The sequence below is a fragment of the Carassius gibelio genome, chromosome A6 (genome assembly GCF_023724105.1).
Source record: "Carassius gibelio isolate Cgi1373 ecotype wild population from Czech Republic chromosome A6, carGib1.2-hapl.c, whole genome shotgun sequence".
Lineage (NCBI taxonomy): Eukaryota > Metazoa > Chordata > Actinopteri > Cypriniformes > Cyprinidae > Carassius > Carassius gibelio.
In genome coordinates, this window is record NC_068376.1 from 9,369,731 (window position 1) to 9,392,986 (window position 23,256).

General features: G+C 37.7%; 1 protein-coding gene across 4 annotated transcripts in view; it reads right to left on the bottom strand.

The window, feature by feature from the left end:
* LOC128015431 (leucine-rich repeat flightless-interacting protein 2-like) overlaps nucleotides 1–23,256 on the bottom strand; it is a 40,293-nt gene that overhangs the window by 12,080 nt on the left and 4,957 nt on the right. For 3 of the 4 annotated variants that reach the window (XM_052599253.1, XM_052599249.1, XM_052599252.1), the window contains exons 2-5: nucleotides 5,358–5,444; nucleotides 2,690–2,734; nucleotides 1,970–2,026; nucleotides 1,173–1,241 (exon numbers count right to left, since the gene is read on the bottom strand). In XM_052599253.1, coding sequence (XP_052455213.1) covers nucleotides 1,173–1,241; nucleotides 1,970–2,026; nucleotides 2,690–2,734; nucleotides 5,358–5,444 — 258 coding nt within the window. The remainder of the gene's footprint in view (nucleotides 1–1,172; nucleotides 1,242–1,969; nucleotides 2,027–2,689; nucleotides 2,735–5,357; nucleotides 5,445–23,256) is intronic. The other variant, XM_052599250.1, reaches the window with a different exon arrangement.

Below are 23,256 nucleotides of genomic sequence, written 5' to 3' on the forward strand. Positions count from 1 at the left end.
CAATCTGCATGTAAGTTTGCATGCAGATGACAACTGGAAACAAACCCTGTGACTTCTTGAATGGGGGGTTTCACTAAAAAGCGTAGAGGGCTAAAACAAACAGAAAGAGGAGAAAGGAATATATATGCTCATAACATTGCATTTCAGTACTAAACATTCAAGTAAAACAAATAATCTCTCTCCTAAATATATAAATATATTTTAATTTACAACAACCTGATTTATTTGGTTTAAGGGTTAAAATTCAGTAGTCTATAAAAACTTATTATATAGAAATGTTGTGCTTTGACTGATGGGATTCACACCAGTCAAAGCACAACATTTTAAAACAAGTTTGTATAGAATACAATAATGACAAGCTCACTTTTGCAGCTGCCTTGTGTTTTTTACCATTCATTCCATTTTCCATTTTAGCAATAAATCAGCTTCCGGATGAATCACAACCATACAATATTTGATTGAAATTTTTAAACGGTTTACTGTGTACTTACATCCTATAAACTATTGAGAATCAAATCATTCTGCATTAAAAAAAGAAAAATCTGTAAAATTAGCATTTTCCTGAAAGTATTAGCATTTAGCTACATTAATTGAAAATAATACAATTCAAAAATTCACCAGAAATAGTATATCATCTAGACACATTTGACAATTTAAAACATGCTATGATTCGAGATTCACTAATTCAAATTATTTATTAGTTCTATTTATTTGAGGCCACATTTACCATTGTTTCACAAATTTTACAGCTGTATTTGAGAATTTGCCCTGTTTTGTCTACAGACTCATTTCACTGAAATGTTGCTAAAGTGGCTGCACCCTGAGATCCGTTTAGTTCTAGTTTCAATAACAAAGACTTCCCTGATTGGTGGATTTCACAGTGCAATCGTGGGTAATGTAGTACTTAAGAATATACAGTAATTAAAATTATTTATTTATTTGTTTGTTTGTATATCATTTATTTAGCTGAAAAGAGAAAGAATTTTGAATAGGATTTTGAATAGGAATTTTACATCCAAAACCCTACTGTTGTCTTCTGCTGACATTTGTTTGAAAAGAAATGTTCCCATGGAAGGAGGAGGAGTCAAAATGAAGAAAGGGTTACAAAATAAAACAAGGAAGAACAGATCTAATTCTAAAGGAAGAAATAATGGATTGTATGAGGGACAGACCCGTCCATTTTGTAGTCTGGCTGTAGGCAGACTGCTGCTGCTGCTGCTGCAGAGATCTGTGTGGTTGCCCTACGGTAAGTAGAGGAGGACAAAAGGTCAATGTGAGAATGAGAGTAAAAAAAAAAAACATGAAAATAGCTGAGGTGACAGATTGTCGCACAAGTGTGATTCAGCAAGAAATAGTTTGAAATAATTGAAGATGGAAGAAGAAGTGACAGTGCTCTTTGTGCAAAATGCAGATACACAGAATCTTGATTCATTAATCAGTTCCATCATTAATACATATTGATTAAATACATTTGTTACAAATAATCAAATTGGAATTTAAAAATGTCTACATAACATCAATGTTTTGAGCAAAGAAACACTTTGATCGAACACTTGACAAGTTACAAACGTAAAAATAAACTGATGGAAAATGAAAGAATAAAAGCAAACCCAAGCATGCTCTTATACTACATAACCACATTGTTTCTCTTTGAATTTCACTGAAGTTTGCTTGCTAAAATTTTCTGTGCATGATTTATACCAGAAATATTTGTCTATTAAGCATTTTCATTTAAATGTTAGAACATTAAAATTAAGTTAAAGTCGCTCTGATACTGAGACTAATGTTACATTATAAAATATTAAATATAAAATATTTAAATATAAAATTACAAACACAGGAATTTTCTTTTCCATTATTTGAACCTGGAACCTTAATAAACTCTTATTAACCATCCATCATTCTGAGTGGTAACCACTGGGCATAAAATATAAAAGTATCATCCAAATGACATCACAATTATACGTACCCTCAAACTGCCCCGACTGCCAACAGACATCCGCTCTTCATCATCTGATATCTGAGACAGGAAGACAAAGAAAACCTTGTTTTAGAGATGTCCTCATTTGTGAAAATGCTTAAGATAAACAAGCTTGTTCTGTTACCCACAATGGTAGGTTTTCAACACTACATGAAGAGATCACAGATACTGATAATCATTTAATATTAGGGATGTTTAAAAGGAAATAAGTCTTGATATCATTATATTAAGATGAGTAGAAAATGTTCTTCCTATCTTAAAGAAAGAAAGAAAGAAAGAAAGAAAGAAAGAAAGAAAGAAAGAAAGAAAGAAAGAAAGAAAGAAAGAAAGAAATCTAAAACAACAGTGAGGTAGAGGTAAATCCAAAAATGTTGGTTCAAAAGTATATTGTAACCGTGTGTGGAAATCATTCTGTAAGTCTATTTTTTTTTTTTTGACATAATCAAGGTGATTCTAAATATGAGGTCTGAACAGCACACTACAAAACTGAACACATCTGTAGGAAGAGAGGGAAGGAGAAGAGGACAGAATGAGGAAAAACTGGAAGGGAAAGGGACTGAAGAGATAGAAAAGCAATGACTGGGGGCAATTTTTTTATATTAAATAATAATAACTTTAGAACACATGGGAGAGTAGAAATCAAGAGGATAACATAAAATAAAAAGTGAATAAAATAGAAGGATGAAAAGCAGAGGGAGAGATACAGACCGAGGCATGTCTCCGAGAGTGGCGGGAATACCGCTCACTGTCCTCCTGAAAAGCAAAGCAGGAAAAGAGGAGAGAAATTAAGAAATTTTAGGCCAAAAGGTCACGCGATTTTCAAACACTGCAAAAGCTGAACAAAGCATGCACTGAGAGATTATGCTGTCTGTCATATCATGGTTTATTACAGGGTTCAGACAGGGTGTCTGGAGGGGTGGGAGGGGAGGGTTGAGTACTTTAAAATGTGGGTCACGCGACCGCCCCATAATCCTGCTGTGTGTTATGACCACCTCTGCTAAGCCCTAACATGTCAGATTGGCCTCCTGCCCCTGACTGCTCAATTAAAGCCTGTGAAATGAGGATCAGACACAGACGGCCTAAGAGACATGCAACATCAACCAATCACATTTCATTCTCCGAAGGACATTGTGATAGTTAGGGAATGATTAACTGCATTCGGGACCAGTGCTGAGTGAATTTTCTATCTTTGGTGGTTTACTACATGCGGCAGTGTGGTATAATGTCAGGTCATACCATCCACTGTTCAATATGGCCCCATTTGCTGTCCAGCCCATAGTATTTCTGGTGCAGAGAGAAGCAGAGCAACAGGATCAAATGAGGAAGGTTATGAAAGTATGATGAAAAATAGGAGGATATTAAAAACAGGTGCGAATGAAAACATGGTTTGAATGTGGGACTGGTCCTGTTTTTTGTTCTTCAAGGTTTGGTTATATTTTTGTGAAATGATGTTTAAAAAATTGCATATATGTAAAATAGTGCAAAATACTGCAGCTTGTATTTCTACCTTTATTTGTAAATAAATCAGAATAGATATAAAAAAATATATAAATGTAACATTTAAAATATATTTTTATTTGTATAATCTGTACCATTTACAGAACCAAAAATACCCTCAATAGCCTTTTAAACATGATGCTTTTAAAGATGATTTTCCCATATAACACTGTAAAGCTGCTTTGACACAATCTGTATAAAGCGCTATAAAAACAAAGGTGACTTGACTTGACTAATGGCTGCTTAAAATTCAGTTTCCCCACAGCAGGAATAAATTACATTTTAAAATATATCCAAATAGAAAGCAGTTATTTTATGTTGCAATAATATTTCATGCTTTACTGTATTTTAATGCAGTCTTGGTGAGCAAAAGAGACTTCTTTCAATTAAAAAAAGTCTTACTAACCCCGAACATAAGCAGTGCATCAATAGCAGTGCACATTATAAATGAAAACCCCTAATACTTTCACTAATCCATTACAAGTATTATCAAAGCAGCCAATCTGAAATATGAAACGTAAAAAAAAAACAAAGAAGTTACACAATGGCATAATTACTAAATAAAGTATATACCGTATTTTCCAGACTATAAGTCATACCTTTTTTCATGGTTAGGCTGGTCCTGCGACTTATAGTCAGGTGCGACTTATTAAACAAAAATAATTTGACATGAACCAAGAGAAATGAACCTAGAGAAAACATTACCATCTACAGCCACGAGAGGGCGCTCTATGCTGCTCAGTGCTCCTGTAGCCAACCCCTGAAAACATAGAGTGCCTTCTCGCGGCTATAGACGGTAATATTTTCTCTTGGTTCTAAATAAATGCTACTTATAGTCCAGTGAGACTTATGTATGTTTTTTTCCTCGTCATGACGTATTTTTGGACTGATGCGACTTATGCGACTTATACTTGGGTGCGACTTATAGTCCGAAAATTACATCCAATGTATGTAAAAAGTGATAATATTCCCCGATCTTATAAGCCGTATTAAGCACTACATACATATCACATTTTTACAGTTTAGTATTACAGAGTAGCTTTTACTAAGCTAAATACCAGCGCGCGCACACACACACACACACACAAAAACCTTCATATAAAAGACAGGAATATTTATACACTCTTTTCTCTGCTTCACACAACTCATGCACTTCAAGACTGGTTTAGATTGTTAAAAGTTTTAAATAATAAATAACTATGTTCATGATCCAGTTCAGTTGTGAGAGTGGTATTGTACTTTAATCCTGAGGTGGTTTATGAGAATTAAAGAAAATTAACGCATCTTTTTAGGTCAGCGGTTCTCATTACTTTTGAGTGAGTGATTGAATCATTCACTAATCTGACTTGTTCAAAAACACTTATACTTTCGGGAATGAAACTATTACTTGCAAGTATGTGCTGAATGAGACATTCAACAGTTTAGTCTGCTTTGGCTTCATTTGGGAGTTCTTTTCAATGGCAGAGTAAAAAGAGACAAAACTGGCAATATTGTTTTTAAATGTACATTACTCAGTATTAACTTCTTTTTTCTTGAGCTGTTATACTGGAACATTATATGGTAAGTGTTTATTTAAGTAACATCAAACAGCAATAGTACTGTTGCTCTGAATATCAACACAGCCCAAGTCACAAGATATTGAGTATTATTCAGTAACAATTGTTTTGTATTATTGAATGTCACAAACTATTTAGTATTTAGTAATTGCACTCCTGCTTGTATGATATTGCTTAAATAAGAGTGAACTACGTGTTATGCCAGTTACATGTTATGAAATAGTTATAATCTTATGTAGAAACTTAAAAGCAGTTTCCTGTCTCCTAAGAAAAGGATAGAACAGTAGAACTGTAACAGTCTGAAAAACAGATTATCTCCTGACCTCCTTCTGTTGCCTCTCCAATTCCTTCATTCGGATTTCTCTGGCTTCTGCCCGGGCTGCCCGTTTAGCTGCCAGTCTTGCCTCCGCCTGATAGAAATACATATAGAGAGAGATTCAGAGTCAGAACATTCAAATAGAGAAAAATTTTTGTTAATACATAAAAAAAGAAAATTAAATAAAATGTACAAAATGCACTTGTATTTCTATTCAGTACTTATGAAAGTCAGGACTATTTAGCAGTGTGAGTAAGAAAGGCTACAGAGTATGACAGAGAGAAACCTTTTCTGCTAGAGCTCTATGCAAAGCAAAAGCTAAAAATTTAAGTTGAAGAGAGTTCTTGGAATGAAATCAAATTAAGCTATTCATAGTCTTTCATTGATTAAACCATTATACTGTAGTTTAAATCTCATCACTGACTTCAACTGCAGATGAATGCCAGTTGTGAGGGGGTGGAAGGCCCATGGAAATGAGGACTGATCAGAAGCAACATAGAAGATTAAGAGCCATTAAAAAATGATTATTCTCCCTATTAAGAACATTTTTAAACTATAAGAAAAAAAAACATAACGGTCCAGAGAAAGTTTAATTATCTAACCATAAAAACTGTTTTTTATAGATTTTAATATAGTAATGTGTAAACACAACCACGATAGTGAACTAAGGTCACCAGTTAATCATACACACACACACACACACACACAAACAGTGTCAGAAAGGAATAGCTCATTCACTGCCTCCAAGCTGCCATTTCCGGTCAACATGTGAATCCCAAACCATAAAAGAAAAAAAATGGCTGCTCACTAACCCAACTGGCCCACAACACTGTCAAAACTTAAAATCTATCATCATAAAAATGAAAAATGTTAAGGTCCTTAAACTCACTGAATTTTCTACAGCTGTGATTCTTTTTGTTTGAGCAAAACTAAATAAATTCCTTATAATCAAATGTTGCAGTTTTTCTAATATTACAATGAAATTAAACACAACATAGGCTTGTTTTCATTGCTTCTATGGTGTTTGATTGTAACTGAACTGAATTTAATGTGTGCCTAGATTATATTTTCTTTCAATGTTGGTCCCTTTATTCTTTGTCTGAAATGACAGTTTAAAATTGGGCTTTGTTTAAAAGATATTACTTAATTCACTGCACTGTTTCCCCCCTCAACTTGCATAAAAATCACAGTGGACAGTGGTTTGTGATTGCTAATACTTAGCCTTAATAATTTGATCCGGAGCATCCTCTCCTGTGACCCATGATTTGTATTCAGAGCCAGTGAGCAATGGGCTTTCATAATAATAATAATAAAAAAAACTGTTTTAAAGCTGCAGTAGGTAACTTTTGTAAAAATATATTTTTTACATATTTGTTAAACCTGTCATTATGACCTGACAGTAGAATATGAGAGATAATCTGTGAAAAAATCAAGCTCCTCTGGCTCCTCCCAGTGGTCCTATTGCCATTTGCAGAAAGCCATCCGCTCCCGGTAAGAAACATCCAATCAAAGGTCCGGTCCGTAACTTTGTTTGTGTTCAAAATGTAGAAAAATTTATATAATAAGCGAGTACACCATGAATCCGTTTTCCAAACCGTGTTTTTAGCTTGTCCTGAATCACTAGGGTACACCGATAATAAGTGTTTATATTCGGACTATTTTAGATTGCTTCGGGGGTACTGTGGTGGAGTAACCCAGTACCTTTGTGATTCTTCATAGACATAAACAGAGAGAAGTAGCTCCGGCTACAATGTTCTTTCACAAGACGCAAGCAGTTCTGTTTATTAACCGCTAGAGCATCAAAAGTTCCCTACTGCAGCTTTAACGTGCAAATATTTTGCGTTAATTCAGTCAAGAGCAGTGAGTGATTTTCTTTCTTTAATTGTCTTGGATTAACATTAAGGACACCATCAGCAGATAGTAAACTAGGCACGGTCACTTTAAAGGGGTCATATGATGCTTTTGTAAAGCTCATTATTTTGTGTATTTGGTGTAACAGAATATGTTGACATGCTTTAATGTTCAAAAAACACATTATTATATACACTGTTTACTTTCACTGTTTACTTTCACATGACAGACAGTTTTATCCACTTAAGACATGACTCTCCAAGACGGCTATTTTGAAATAATTTTGTATGTATTTGTCAGTACAAGATCAAGAAGAGGCACATTTCAGTGTTGAAGCGCTTTGAGACCCATTTCTCTGCAAATGCCATGTGCACACTGAACAACGCGTGTGGCTGCTGAAGTGAGCCCTTTTACGTCTTTTTCTGTTTTCAGTTTTGTATTTGTTTGTTCAGGTGCAGGAGGTGTGCAGGAGGATACTTGTGGCATGATACAATATTATTGCAATTTTAAATATACTGTGGTATTCTGTGATATATTTTGATATTACAGTGCAACTTGATTTATATTGAATTATAGTATTATTATTATATGTAGCCTATCTTTTTATGCTTGCATTTCGGCCGTTTCTATCTATGATAATTTTTGGATGCCAAAAATGTGGTGCATTCCTACTTACATCCCCTACTTGTTTACAAATCCGAAAATTCAGCCAAGTCCATACATCCGATTTAAACGCAGAGGGGGCTTTCCTGATTACTTTCAGCAATGCCGTCATCTTTTATTTTACTAACTTACTGCATGCTGAAGCTGACCCAGCTGATCTCACCAGAAAAAAATTCAAAACCTACATCTAGTGGATTGTCAAAAATAGATTTTATTATTCTACCAAATAGCATACTAAAAAGATACTTGGCGTCCATGTATCTATACAGTATTGCCGCAGAAAATATACTGTATCGATTTCCCCCCCACCCCATATATATATATATATATATATATATATATATATATATATATATATATATATATATATATATATATATATATATATAATTGAGCAGAAAACAGAAAACTAACAAAAATCTATAAATAACATTTGAATAATCTGTGTACTACAAGTATTTTTTTTACAGGTTTACAAAGTTAAAAGCTATGGAAACTATGTCTGTATTGTCTCTGCACATCCATAGAGACAGAATGTGTAATATTATGTATGAATTCTGGCTAAGTGTCTGACACACTGGTCAGAATAACAAGCTTGCCAAGTGACACAGACACTTTTAGAAAGCTGCTCTGGTTCTTTTGTCTGTACAAGTCACAGCTCATTGAATAAGGGGCTTCAGACAAGTCTCTGCTGTAGATCCTGCCAACCACATCCAATGGCCTGTCAACAGCAAGCAGAGAGCTGAAGTGTTCACACTGCCCAGCAGAGCAACTCCCACAAGCTGTTGACTATCACAGACTACCAGAACAATGGAAAACAGAAATGACAGAGAAACATAGTTAAGCTACAAATTTTACCTGTATATTATGTTACGCCATAAAATAAATAAATAAATAAAAAAGTTAATTACAATGTACAACACAGTCATCAAAAAAATCCATACAACAATACTATATAGTATATAATAATAATATAGTAATATTAATACTGAAGTCTTCTGATGTGGGTTGTTTTCAATTAAGGCCTGTTCAATCCAATGTGAAATAAACATTTAAATTTGAAATGTGTGTGTGTGTGTGTGTGTCCCGAGCTCTCATCAGTGTCGCCCTGGAAACGGAGCAGGCACACCTGCACCTGCTTGTTATGGGCTGAGCGGTCACACCTGCAGCCCATCAAGACTGGGCTTTATAAGCTGCACCAACAAACGGAGAGGTGAGAGTTGTCTCCAAAAGCTTCGGCTAATGTTTCTCTGTTGTTCTCCTCCAGAAAGTAGCATGTGACCTCCAGCCCTTGACATACACGGACTACACGGACCCACGCAGCACTGTGCACCGAGAGAGAGAGAGAAAGGGAGAGAAGGCCAAGCACCAAGCACCGGAAACCCCTCACGTTGGCTATTTTCCCCTCACGTTGGTCAATAAAATCCACCCTTTGGGAACTCACCTTGATCCTCGTGTCGTGTGCTTCTTTACCCCGTCACACTGGTGGAGAATCTTGGGGCGGGTTGGACTGTCGCCCATTAGCGCCACCCAACTCTATTATGACTGGTCCTACTACCCATAGTGGCCGGCCCGTGTGCAAGTTACTGACCTCTCACACCTCGCCCAACACTGACTACTGCCCGGGGGTCCCACCATACACCTGGTAGTAGAGTGCGTAGTAGTGGACCACCTCTTGCGGGCCCTTCTCCGCCCTCTCTGGCAGGCGGCCGATATGCAGAACCCCACCAATGTCGATGAGCTGCTGGAAGCCATCGAGCTGGCGGAGGCCACCCAACACCGGGAGGCTGGGGAGCGAGCGCTGCCCTTTCCCCAAAGGGTGGTCCAGGAGCGACGCACGCCGGAGGGCACCCAGAGCAGGACGAGCTCCCCACTCCCCTGGAGGGGCTTGGCTGGCAGGCTGTGCCCTACACACGGAACCTCACTATCACCGCGCCACCTGGCTGGTAGAAGTCAGGGATCTGCCAGTTCCGGTCGTCTTCACCAGGGATTGGCCGGTATTTGACCACCTACTCGCTTCCACTAGCCAGCCTGTCAGACCCGCCGGGAACCGCCCACAGTGTCAGAAGGCAAAGGAACCCCGATGGCGCCCCGTGCTGCTGGCCTCGGTCAGCCCCAGAGAGGGTGAGTCATCCCACCATTACCTTAACCTCTACTTTGACCTCTTCCAGCATGTAACTGGGGCTGGGGCCTTCGCCAGGGAACAGCACGAGGATGACCGCCTAGAGAACTGCTTAGCCCAAGTGAGGATCGCTGATGGGAAGGAGCTCCAACCGGCACCTCATCCGACGCCTCACTTCATGGTGAAAAACGGCCTGCTTTATTGTGTCGCGCAGCGAAGGGGGGAGGAAAAGACCAAGACAGACGCATACGTGACCACTTCCACTGGCAGGGTCTGGAGGCCGAAGTCAAACGCTTCTGTCAGGCATGTATAGGGATGGGTATCGTTAAGGTTTTAACGGTATTACTACTCTTACTGTTACTGCTTAACGGTCCTGTACTTTAATGGTATTCTTATCGGTACTTTGTGGTGTGTTAGGCAGTCGAAAACTTTGCATTTCTCTGTCTGCACATAATGCAATTTTGAAAGACGCTTTGACAGGTTGCTTGTGTTTCTGCCCTTACATGCAACAATCATCTTATGACAGCCATTGCATCCACTCTAGTGAAGTATAACCACACTTTCGAACGTTTTGCTGTCTCCGCCATCGTCATTCTTTGTATCAAGCAGGAGTTTTTGTACTGTACATGGCCGTTTGCATATCGCGTCTAAAAACGCGTGGAAAACGCTAGGCCCGCCTTCGGGCACTTGCGCTCTTGAGGAGTCTGCCGTTGCTAAGCAACCATGACCTGCTCTCTCCATGAAAACGCGGAAATTTCAGCAATGGATAAATGGATTTGCAGCACTAAAAACTGCTTGCAGTAGCACTGCTACTAAATTAATTTAAAAAATCCACATACAGCTATCAGCTGTTCCTTCACCTTGGCTGAGCTTCAACGTTGTTACGGAAAAGGTGAGGAAGTTACATGACCTGCGGTGCGCTTGCGGCATTCTGAAAAGTTGAGATGTTTTTAACTCGATGCGCCTGGAAAAAAACGAGCTCGTTGGACCGCGTGCGCGTCGCGACCTCGTCGCTTACATTATGAGCGTGCATACCGCGCACCTGCATTTGAAAAATGTGTGTGTGTGTGAGTGACTGACAGACAGCCTCGTACCGTCAGATCTTACTGATACTACGGTCTTTCATAATTTTGCCCTACCATGAGGCCATCCCCCTCCGTTAGGCCACTGTAAAAGCCATCGCCCAGGAGCTCTTCCTGCGGAGTAGTCGGGTCGGCCTACCATCCCAGATACTGACTGACCAAGGCACCCCCTTCTTGTCCCGGGTGATGGCTGACCTCTGCAAGCTCCTCCAAATTAAACCGCTCCGCACCACCGTGTATCACCCACAAATGGACGGCCTGGTCGAGTACTTCAACCGAATGCTCAAAGAAATGCTGTGTCGAGTGGCTGCTGAGGACAAGCACGACTGGGACAAGATGTCGCCCTATGTCCTGTTCGGCATCCGGGAGGTACCCCAGACTTCCACCGGCTTTAGCCCCTTTGAGCTCCTTTTCGGCCAATAGCCCCGCAGCCTGTTTGACATTGCCAGAGAAGCCTGGGAACATCAGCCAGCCATCCAACACTCTACAATAGAACATGTCCGGGAGATGTGGGAGAGGATCGACAGGGTCATGCCCATCATCCGGGAGCACCTTGCCAAGGCCCAACAGGCCCAGCAACGGCATTAAAACAGGGCGGCCCAGCCACGGGAGTTTCAGCCAGGAGACCACATCATAGTCCTAGTCCCCACCACTGCCTGAAAATTCTTGGCCAGCTGGCAAGGTCCCTACAGCGTCACGGAAAGGATTGGCCCTGTCACCTACCGAGTCCGGCAGCCCGGAAGACGGAGAGAAGACCAAATATACCTTGTGAATATCCAGAAGCGCTGGGTCGGGATCGGACCCCAGCTTGCGGCCCTCACTCATCTATCTCCCGTGGCTGTTGACATGGACCCCCACCTCTCGGCCGCCCAAAAGTCAGAGCTGCAACACCTGGTCAGTCAGTTAGTCCCCGATGTGTTCCTGATTAATAGATTAATTTATGACAAGAGTGCACCCTCAAAAATCTACATTATAACAGGAATTTTGACCTTTGTTAAATAAACAAGACGTCTTTGTTGCCTTTTTCTCTATCACATTTTAGAAATCATGAGATATTATATATCAACTGAAAACTTAAACTCTCAAAATTCATCCTTTAAAACTCATTTTAAAATCAGTCATTGCATTACCATGTAAATGGTACATCAATATCATGTTACAAAATGTTTTCATTCATGAATAATACAAATTTAAGTTTGGATCGTGCACTACAAAGTCAATGTTCAAAAATATGAGTGACAGTTAAGGGGTTAAGTAATACATTTAATTTAATTAAGCAGCGTGTGACCGCCAGCCCTCGACAGACACAGACTACACGGACCCACACAGCATTGCTCACCAAGAGAGAGAGAAAGGGAGAGAAGGCCGAGCACCAAGCACTGGAAACCCCTCACGTTGGCTATTTTCCCCTCACGTTGGAACTCACCTTGATCCTCGTGTCGTGTGCTCCTTCAGCCCTTCACTATATATATATATATATATATATACAGTATATATAGGCTGGTGAGTGGTGAGCAAACTAATTTTCACACAGTTTTATGCCAAGGTGTGAGAGCTTTTGTATAAAGACAAAGTAATGCTAATTTTAAAAACTGAGTGAATATGACATGAATACAAAATACTGTAGAAGCCAACTGTATATAGCACAGCTTACTTTGAAATCAACTATTTAAAGTGTGATTGTGCATGTCCAGTGGCAGCTGAACTATCCTGTCTGCATCCAATTTGCACAAACCAACCATTGTGCAAATTTTTATGCAGTCTACAAATGCACATTTCACTCATTGACCAATTGGATTCGTAATGTTTATTAGATATTCAAATTAAATTGTTTAAATTATATAAATGCCTATTCACTGACTTCTGATGGTAGATGATTAAGTATTATAGTCTTATTATAGCATTTTTATTATTAATAATAGCAAATGCTATTTTACTTTCATATACCATTTACTTTCTTTGTTTAACAGCTTTGTCTAATAATTAAGTTGACTTGAGAAAGACAACTTACTAAAATCTGATTTAAACTTCTTCTTCATGTTCTTCTGATACCAAATTTTTAAATGTATCTCCTCCTAGACTTTTAAAGCTACAACCAAAAAAAAACTCGGGTAAGACCTTCAGACTGGTCTGACTTGGGTTGCTATTTTTTCTAACTGATCTGGCTTACATTTTTCATAAACCAGACTATCAAAAAAAACCACCTAAAATCCCATAGATTTTCATTGAGGTGGTGAAAACTTTAATTCAATAAGACATATGGTGTATTTAAGCTGTCTAACTGACTGACTGCTTTGACTGGTCTCCCAAGCTGTTTTTACAGTGGTTTTCGACACAGGCCAGGCTGGTCTTAGCTGGTTTTGAGCATGCTAACAACATACTAGTAACCTGCTAAGGATAGAGAAATGCTAGTAACTTGCTAATCATACTAGCAAAATGTTTTGTCACTTGTTAATCATGCTACCAACATGCTAGTCACATTTACAACATGCTAGTCAATCTCTAATAATGCTAACAACATGCTAGTCACTTGTTAATAATGTTAACGACATGCTAGTTACTTTGCTAATCATGCTAACAACATGCTAGTCACTTGGTTGTCATGCTAGCAGACATGCTAGTCACATGCCAATCACCCTTGCAAAATGTTAGTCATTCTAACAACATGCTAGTCATTCATTAATAATGATAACAAAGAGCTAGCCACTTGCTACTAATGTTAGCAACACGATAGCAACATCCTTCACACTTGCTAATCATGCTAATGGCATGCTAGTCACTTGATTGTCTTGCTAGCAGACATGCTAGTCACATGCTAATCACCCTTGCAAAATGTCACTCTAACAACATGCTAGTCATTCGTAGGGCTGGGCGATAAATCGATTTTATCGATGTTAACTCGAATTTGACGTTAAGGGCGATTTGTTTTTAATGAAAATCGGTTCTCTCTTTAACTTTCACCACCGGCTCTCCCCTTAGGCTTCCGTAGTTCAGAGTGGGCTCGCCCTCCCCCCGCTTACAGCCACACACAGACAACATGACAGTTAACAGCGCAGAGCTCGTTCCAAAGAAAGGCACCGTTTCATCCGTTGTTTGGAATTGGTTTGCTTTTTTAGTGTCAGACACAGAACAAATAACGCCACATTGCAAAGTGTGTTTAAAAGCCGTTGCTACAAAAGGTAGCAGCACAACAAATTTATTCCAGCATCTTAAACAGTAGGGATGGGTACCGAAACCCCGTATCAAACTGGCCCCGCGGCTAAATTCTGAAAGACCGTAGTATCAGTAAGATCTGACGCTACCGGTTCTGCTTTCGGTACTGGAGGAAAACAATTTATGTACTATGTATTTTTCCTTAATAATGTTATCGTGCACATTTTATCTCACCAAACATTTCTAATGTGCGATCATATTAAGTCATTTGTCTGTGAGATCTGCAAAATCTGTCATGCGCGCTGCGGAGGCTGTCTGTCAGTCACACACACACACATACACACACACAACAAGAACGAGCGCGGTGCACACACACAAATAACAGAACGAAAACTCCCGCTAAATAATAAAGAGTGACGATGGCGAAAAGATTTGCTTAATAATGTTATCGTGCACATTTTATCTTACCAAACATTTCTAATTTGCGATATTATTAAGAATTTTGTCTGTGAGATCTGCGACATCTCTCATGCGAGGAGGCTGTCTGTCAGTCACACACACACAACAAGAACGAGCGCGGCGCACACACACGAATAACAGAACGAAAACTCACGCTTAGTAATAAAGAGTGACGATGGCGGAGAGAGCAAAACGTTAGGGTGACTAGATGAGATTATTCAAAGATCAACAGTCTGTCATTAGTCTTTAGTGTGCCACAAAAAACAACAACATTAAAATCATGAACTCAAATGTCAATGTAAAAAGAAAAAAAAAGAAAACAAACAATGACTGTTGTAACAGGGCGTAAATCAGACCTTTCTGTAATGCTAACGCTAACGAGTTTAAAGTTTTGTTAGCACTTTATGAATACCACTGTGACAAGTATGTATTTTTGTAATAAATCTAATTTTGTCATTTTTGGTACATTTATTTAACCAAAAGTGTTTTATCAAAGAGGGACACACAATTATTTTTTTTTTATATTTTACTTTATTTTGAAGGTGCATTGTGTCACTGTAAGTTTGAAGTTATTAGAAAACTGATAAGCTACATTTTCACTGTTTACAATGGCAGTGCCTGCCATCTCGTTTACAAGCATGTTTTGAGGCTCGTTTCCTGTTACATTTATGCACAAAGGGGAAATTTAGATTAAACTGCATAAGTGAAAATCAGAACAAAATAAAGAGTACATTTGTTTTGAGCAATTGCTTTGTCGTTGTAGTTTGTTTTTAAATAGAAAAAAAATCTATTAAAATCGAAAATCGGGTTTGGTGTGAAATCTCCTCTTGTACCTTATTTTACGTTTAGCACTACCTCAGTTTATAACACATACTAGTCATTTGCTAATAATGTTAGCAACATGTTAGTCACTTGCTAACATGCTAATCATGGTTACCTGCTAATGACATGCTAGTCACTCGTTAATCATGCTAGAAACATGTTAATGACATGCTTGTAACTTGCCAATCATACTAATCATGTGCTAATCCCTGGATTGTCATGTTAACAACATGCCAGTCACTTGTTAATTCTGTTAACAACATACAAGTAACTTGTTAATTATGTTAACATGATAGCAAAATGCTAGTCACTTGCTAATCATGCTAGCGGCATGCTAGTAACTTGTTAATCATTCTAACAACATGTTAGTCACTTGTTAATCATGCTAACGACATGCTGGTCACTTGCCTGTCATTCTAGCAACATGCTTGTCACTTGATAATCATGATAGCAACATGCTAGTAACATGTTAATCATGCTAACAACATGCTATTATCTTGCTTATAATGTTAACAACATGCTAACGACAAATGCTCGTTTTCACTCAATATCCTGTTAATCTTGAGTACCTATAGAGTAGTACTGCATCCTTCATAACTCCAAAAAGTCTTTAGTTTTATTATATTCATAAGAGAAAGATAGTCTGTACCGATTTTTCCTGGAAAAACACGAGCCGCTGGAAGCGTGACGTGTGGGCGGAGCTAAAGAATCACGAGCACGAGAAAGCTTTTGCGTTGAGAGCGTTTGGAAGCTGTGACAATACCGTGAAGGAAAAAAACATCCAAAACAAACCATGGCTAACAGTCAGATTCAGCGTATATTTATGATCCAGAATCAGATCCAGAGGCTGAAATTTAACAAGAGCAGCATCAGCAATGACTACAGCAGGACGTCTCTATGTGGTATGTACTGAAACTGTATATATTTGCTTAGCATTTTGGAAAATGACTAAGTTCCACTTTATGTCGTCTATTTTTTTTTTTTTAAGCTGTAACGTTACATGTGGAAAGTGCAGTTTGATGCCAACATCGCATGTTGTTTACTTGATGTGCTTACGCGCCGATAGCTAAGTTAACAACACAGAGATATTTGAAGCAGTTTTACTCACCGCCTGCGGTTCCAACACACGATCATGACCCTTTTTCGTTGGGACTGCATTATCCTTAAGAAATAAACGATGTGCAAATCCGGCGTCCCTTAATGCAGGTTTTTTTGGTAATCTGTGCAGGGTTGTCTTGCCCTCGCAACCAAAAACACACTTCTTTTGTGACATTTCGCAACGCTCTTGCTCTGATCAGTGAATGTCTGTGCTCTGCTCTACGGGAGCGCGCGCTCTTCCGGCAGAAGTGCCCTTAGGACCCATATAAGGAAATTCCGCTCCATTTAACGTCACACAGACCCATACTCGAAAAAAAACTTTCCGAAACTTGTGACAAACCGGTGAAACTTGTGTTTCAAACGTACAACTTAATTTTTGAAACTTTGTCGATGTTTAGCATGGGAATCCAACTCTTTAACAGTGTAAAAAACTCAGTATGTATGAAATAGCATTTCACCCCCCCCCCCCCCCTTAAGCATTTAAAACAACTTTCTTGCTAGGCTTTTTCAAGCCAACTTAAAGTTTGCCTACAAACTGACACATTAAACTAACAAAGGTGGAGAATGGGAGCTAAACCATTTAGGCACTGATCTTCTTAGCACTGTCAAAATAAAAGTCTATACTTCCAACTGTCATGTTTCTAAAAGTCCAAAGATGAAGACAGGTCCAAAATTTCCAACATGAAGGCATTTAATGTTTAAATGAACATAAAATGACCCAAACATATCTAGTGTGTACAGACAACAACCGACAAAGAACTGTTTAAACAAAGAAACTTAAATATATAACAAACTCAAATATGTACAGCAATGATGATTAAATTCATGTCCATAGTAACAAACAAATGGTGGGAATGTTAACAAAGACAACAGGAAATCTTTGCTTTTAGTATACTAAAATCATGTTAATATTCCAGGTGACACCATGATTATTATGGGAATATTTTGTAAAAGAAAATGAACAGAAAATGAATAACCCACCCAGTCAATAAGAAAAGACAAGAGATCCCAACCACAGCTTGAGAAATATAAACCCAAAAGTTTCCATGCCAGAATGTCTGCTGAAATACTGCACCAATAAAGAATGGTTAGTCTAAACACATCCACATGCCAGTGGACTCCACAGGTCAAAACCCTTTGATCAGTAATTCAGCATGAGACACATGTGTATGTGATAAACTGGTGCCTTATCGGTCATCCCAGACTTGTGTACATTCTCCACTTTAGACCAGTGCTTTTTGTTGGTTTTGTGTGTTAGTGGAAAACTAAACGGCAGAGAAATAACATTATTACTGCTATTGCAATAGTCAGCTTTTTTAATTATGAAAGGCTTTGGCTTCGCTGATTGTCGCAGCTGTCTCACATAAGTGATTTCTAATGCACTAAATCTGCTCTCAGACATACTCTACTAAAAAGAAAAAAGAAAGCAGTCAATCAAGTGCAATCAATCTTTGTTTTCTTTATTGGCCCGATTCCTTCACTGGGGAAGCTATATTTTGAGCTTTAATGTTTAGTTTCTGGTTTCGTTAAACATTGCGTAAAAACAGACTATAAGTCACTGCTATTAGAGGGATTTGAGGTTCTGTGAGGAGAAAACAGAGTGCCTGTCCTAGATCAAGCAAGAGTGTGGCAGAATCTGACAGATGTTGCTTTCCTCCTCAGCTGTGTCAGGACCCCACAGGCCTCCCTATGGAACCAAAAGGAACTAGATTCTTTCTGTGCCAGGAAAAAGATCAACTCTGCGAACTCACATAAGAGCAAAGAGACAGTTCAGTGCTATAGTGCAAACACTACAATTCAAAAGTTTGGGGTATTAAAGAAGATTTTTTTTCAACAAGGACACGGAAGTAAAGACATTAATACAAAGAAAATCAGTTTCTATTGAAATAAAGAAATAGAAATAAAGTCTTCCACAAAAATCAACATTGATAATAATAAGAAATGTTTCAAATCCGCACATTAGAATGATTTCTGTAATATCCTCTGACAGTGAAGATTGGAGTTATGATGACTGCTGAAAATTCAACTTTACTACCAAAGGAATAAATAAAACCTCAAATATATTAAAATATAAGACAGTTGTTAATAATCTTCCACAAAATTACTCTTCAATATATTTCTGTATAGGAAATTTCTGTTTGGGAATTTTTACTGTGTGTGTGTGTGCATCCACATGCAGTTACAGTAAAGGATCATTTATTTATACATAAGTTTATTACAATGTGTAAAGTGAGAAATGCAGCGCGCTTTTGTCTATAATTCAAGGTCAAGTGATTCTTAATAACTAATTATTTTTAACTAAATAAACTCGCACAGTAAGTGAATCATTCAGAACCATTACTGAGTTTACAACTGACTCCCTCAATGAACCAAGACATTTTACAGTTATTTTGATTCTAAATGAAAATTGTAACCTGACACTTTTTTCCCCAAATGGGCCGAAATATTCTTTGATAACCGCTATATTTATATGGCACAAATACAAAAGAGAAAGTGAAAGTCAATCAAAGTTTGTTAATGGTACAATTTGTAAGATTTTTTGTAGTAAAATATCCAAAAACCACTAGGCTAGTGTTATATTTTGTCCAGCTGATTACTAACAATAGCTCTGTTTTCAACTACTTGTAAATCATGAGAAAATTCCTATTCTAAACAGTGACACGGGGCATTGCAGTCGCCTGTCAATGACGTTAGTTACCCTTTGTTACCGACTTTACTGATGTAGAAACTCAAACCACGCGATTGTTATTGTTTTGGTAGTGCGCCCTCTCGTGGCAGGTCCTACAACCTGAACCTTTAATACTATATTTATTATATAATTATATAATTTTTATTCATGCAACCATACATATTTCCCGTGTTATTTTCAGATAGTCAAGATTACAAAAGACAATGCCTGTCAGTCAACTCCAGTGGCGCAGATGGTAAAGCATGTGTTATACATACTGTGACGTGATCGACCCAGGTTTGAATCTACCTTTTGCCAAAGAATTTCCTCCCTTTTCAAATTTCAAATCACATCAGAAAATAATTTACAGTATTTTCAACGAAAATTAAGTAAATAAGCAAAAAGTTAGTGTAGGGTTGGTGTAGGGAGGGCTTTATTGTCCCAATAAGGTGGCATCCATTAAATTAGGCTCAACGAGTTATTATTGCATACTGTAATATAATGTACTACAATACTGAGGTGCAAATACTTGCCACTATTTGCAGAAAGTAGTATAAATAGCAGAAAATCATGCTATTTTAACATATAAGTAGAATATAAGTAGAATCTATATATATTAGCACTTAGTGTAAATAAGCATATCACAAAAAAAAATGCTGCTATTTTGCCTTTTTGGATAACTCCCAAATTAATGCCAGCGATGCAATGTTTGCAAGATGTTGATATTAAAATAAACAAAAACCTTTAAATAAATAAAATAAACCAATATTATTCCAAATATTTTGGAAATTAGAAAAGATAAAGTTATTGCTGACCCTAAACCGCAACTTACAAGTTTATTAACTTTCTAAAGTGTAAAATTTTGTGGAAAAACAAGTCAAATTTCAGACTTCAGCCAAGAGTATTGAGGGAGGAAGAGAGCATTGTTCGTTCATTCACTCCCCCACCTGTACAACTCCTTCCAGCACCAAGAATCGAACCAGCGACCTTCGGGTAACTAGTCCAGCTCTCTAACCATTAGGCCACAGCTGCCCCATCAAACAGTTATGTAACTAAAACTTATTTTACCTTGTAAATTGTTTTTGGAGCTGAGGTTCTACAACAGACACATTGGTGCTTATCATATTTTGCTATGTGAAGCAAGATGTCTGTCATAATCCAACATGCCACATAAACAGTATTAGGACGAATTTAATATTCATATATTAAAGAATAATCATTAATCAAGTGCTTGTAGTTAAGAAGAGAAAAGACTTTAGAATGTAATGTTTTCAGACTTTACTTGTTTGTGCATATGTTTGCATTTGCAAATCTCTTCCAACCTTTCACAAAGGTCCAAGAAGGAAGAGATGTATAATTGATTCAAATTGCCACAGTGGAACTAACGAATATCTGAGATCAAACTCATGCTTTGGCAACCCCATGTGAATTAACTTTAACATTAACTGGCAATCCAGTAACAAAATCACAAAGCCTTGATACACCCTTAATCTATTTGTAGAGAACTCCTAGCACGGCAACACTGAGTCACTTTGATATGAAGTCCACATGGCAGAAATGAAGTAGGCAGTTGTTGTTCAGGCCATTTTAACTTACACTCTTGATGTCTTTGGAGACCATGAGCACATCTAGCATTAGACTCCAAAGCAAACAAGCCTGCACCTCACAAGCATATTTAACATATGTGGCTCGGAGCAAGAATGCCAAATGAACTTTGCATAGGGACTGATGGAACAAACAATAAGAAACAATAAGTTCCTCCTCCTCCACAGTCTTGCGGAGAGGTTCATTTGAATATCAAGTATGCTGACTTACACTACACCCAGATCACAAATGTGTGTGTGCGTTTGCATGGACTGAAAATGGAGAGAGTCAACAGGACAGAAAATTAACAATAAATTAATAATATATAATAATAAAATTAATAATAAACCAGTTGCGTTAAAATGTGTTTATAAGAGATGATAATAAAGATTAATTTGGCAAACTTCCTTATACGGTTTTCTTTTCAAATTGTTATTCTTTCAACACATTTATTTTTCTTCAATGCAGTGCAGAATTTATATATTCTTTATTATTATAAATTAAAGACAAGCTCATCACAGAAAAACTGAATTCAAATTTAAATTGTATTAAACATATTTTTGAATAAATGAACAGTAAAAATAAGTGTCATGTCATTAACATGATTATTGCTTGTGGAAAACAGCCAGTAAATATTTTCACATTTATAAAATGAATGTTTGTTTAAATTTACTACTGATTATTGTTGGAGATGAGTATGTGTATCTAGAAATGCATTAATTGTGTACACTTTTAGCATTTTAAAGAGCTTACTAAGGTGCCTGGATCCCAGTTGTCAAATTCCTCTGCAACTAAGCACTCCGAACTGGCCTGCAAAATGGGAAATTGCACTGACCAATTTGCGTTCAGCTCTAAAGTTGTCATTTTATTTGTGGCAGTACATGATTTGCATAATTATGTTGGTAAATCAGACAATAAAATAACACAGTTAGCAAATAAACTATCCTTAAACGATGTGGTTATATAAACTGCTTTGACAGTAATTCTGAGTAAATGTAATACACAGTTATAGGGAACGAGTTGTTTTTGTTTTCCAGGTGACAGTGCATAAGATTAGACGTCATGGAGAGTACCTCCAGACTAATCTGCCCATAACGCATCACTTCCTGCCTGCTCCTCACCTCAGTCTACTTAATTGCAGGCTTACTGCAACAACCCCCACTCCACACACACACACGCTCACAATGGCCTCAGTGTTGCCAGATAGGAAAAATGTTAACTGTCAAAAGAATGTGATAGAATGTTGCTGCCATGTCAATCAAGGCGTTGATAAGGACCATTTTTAACTTAATGATGATGACAAAATAATACAAAAAGTATACATTTCACAAAAAAAATAAAAATAATAATAATCAGGGCAAATACATTAAAGAGAATTACAAAATATGACTAAAATATGCATTCAGGGACTATGTCAAAACGACAATCAAGAAATTAAACGATACCCTTAAAAAAAAAAAAAACGTGGATCTTTTTCAATGTCAGCAGTCAGAAAGTTTAAATGCAAAAAGTGCCCAATATAAGAGATCAGAATAAGCACAGTAATAAGCAGGTAATTCATGTGTAATTCATTGATACATACTGTATGATAATCCGACCATAAAAAATTAACAACAACAGTAATACATTTTCCTTTGTGTTGCACTTCAACTTCAGACAGAACTAAAGGAAGTATTTCATGAAGTACATATTGCAGAACATAACACAGATCTTGGCACAATCCCAAATTCAGATTAGATTTTGATTAAATTATTCAACTGTTCTCTGATTTACGATGTAACTTACATTTAGGCCACTTTGGCATTGTGATCACTTGAATATACAGTTATACATTAAAAATCTGATCCCCTTTCGTCCTAAAAACCCATCAACTCATGCATCATCATGGCTGACTGAAGTGTGGCAGGCAACATCAGCATCAGCCAAATCTGCAGTGGGTGTGTGTACTGTATGTTAGGTAACGTCATGAATACTGACTGGATGCAGTACATGCACACTTGAGTTTTGTTTGTTAGCCAATTAGCCTATACAATTTAGATGTCTGAAAAACACTAAACTGATCCCAAACCAGCCCAAATTTTGTCCATCCACCCAAATAGATTTTTACCCGCACAATCAAATTCAAAACAACCCAATCTGGCAGCACTCAATGGCCTAAAACATCGACTTTGCCTCCCACTGCACCACAGAGAGCAGAATAGACTGATATACTGTATGACCCTGCATGACTAAAACTGCCTCTGCATTCCTGGCACTTCACGCTGGAGGTCTTTCTCTGTTAAACTGACATCAGTACCCCTGAAAGGGAATACATTTCAGATGGCTGTGGAGTCCCAATGAAAGCAGCTAAAATGATGAACAGTAGTGAGGTTCCTAGAGGGGCGATTAACACAGGATGTTGTGG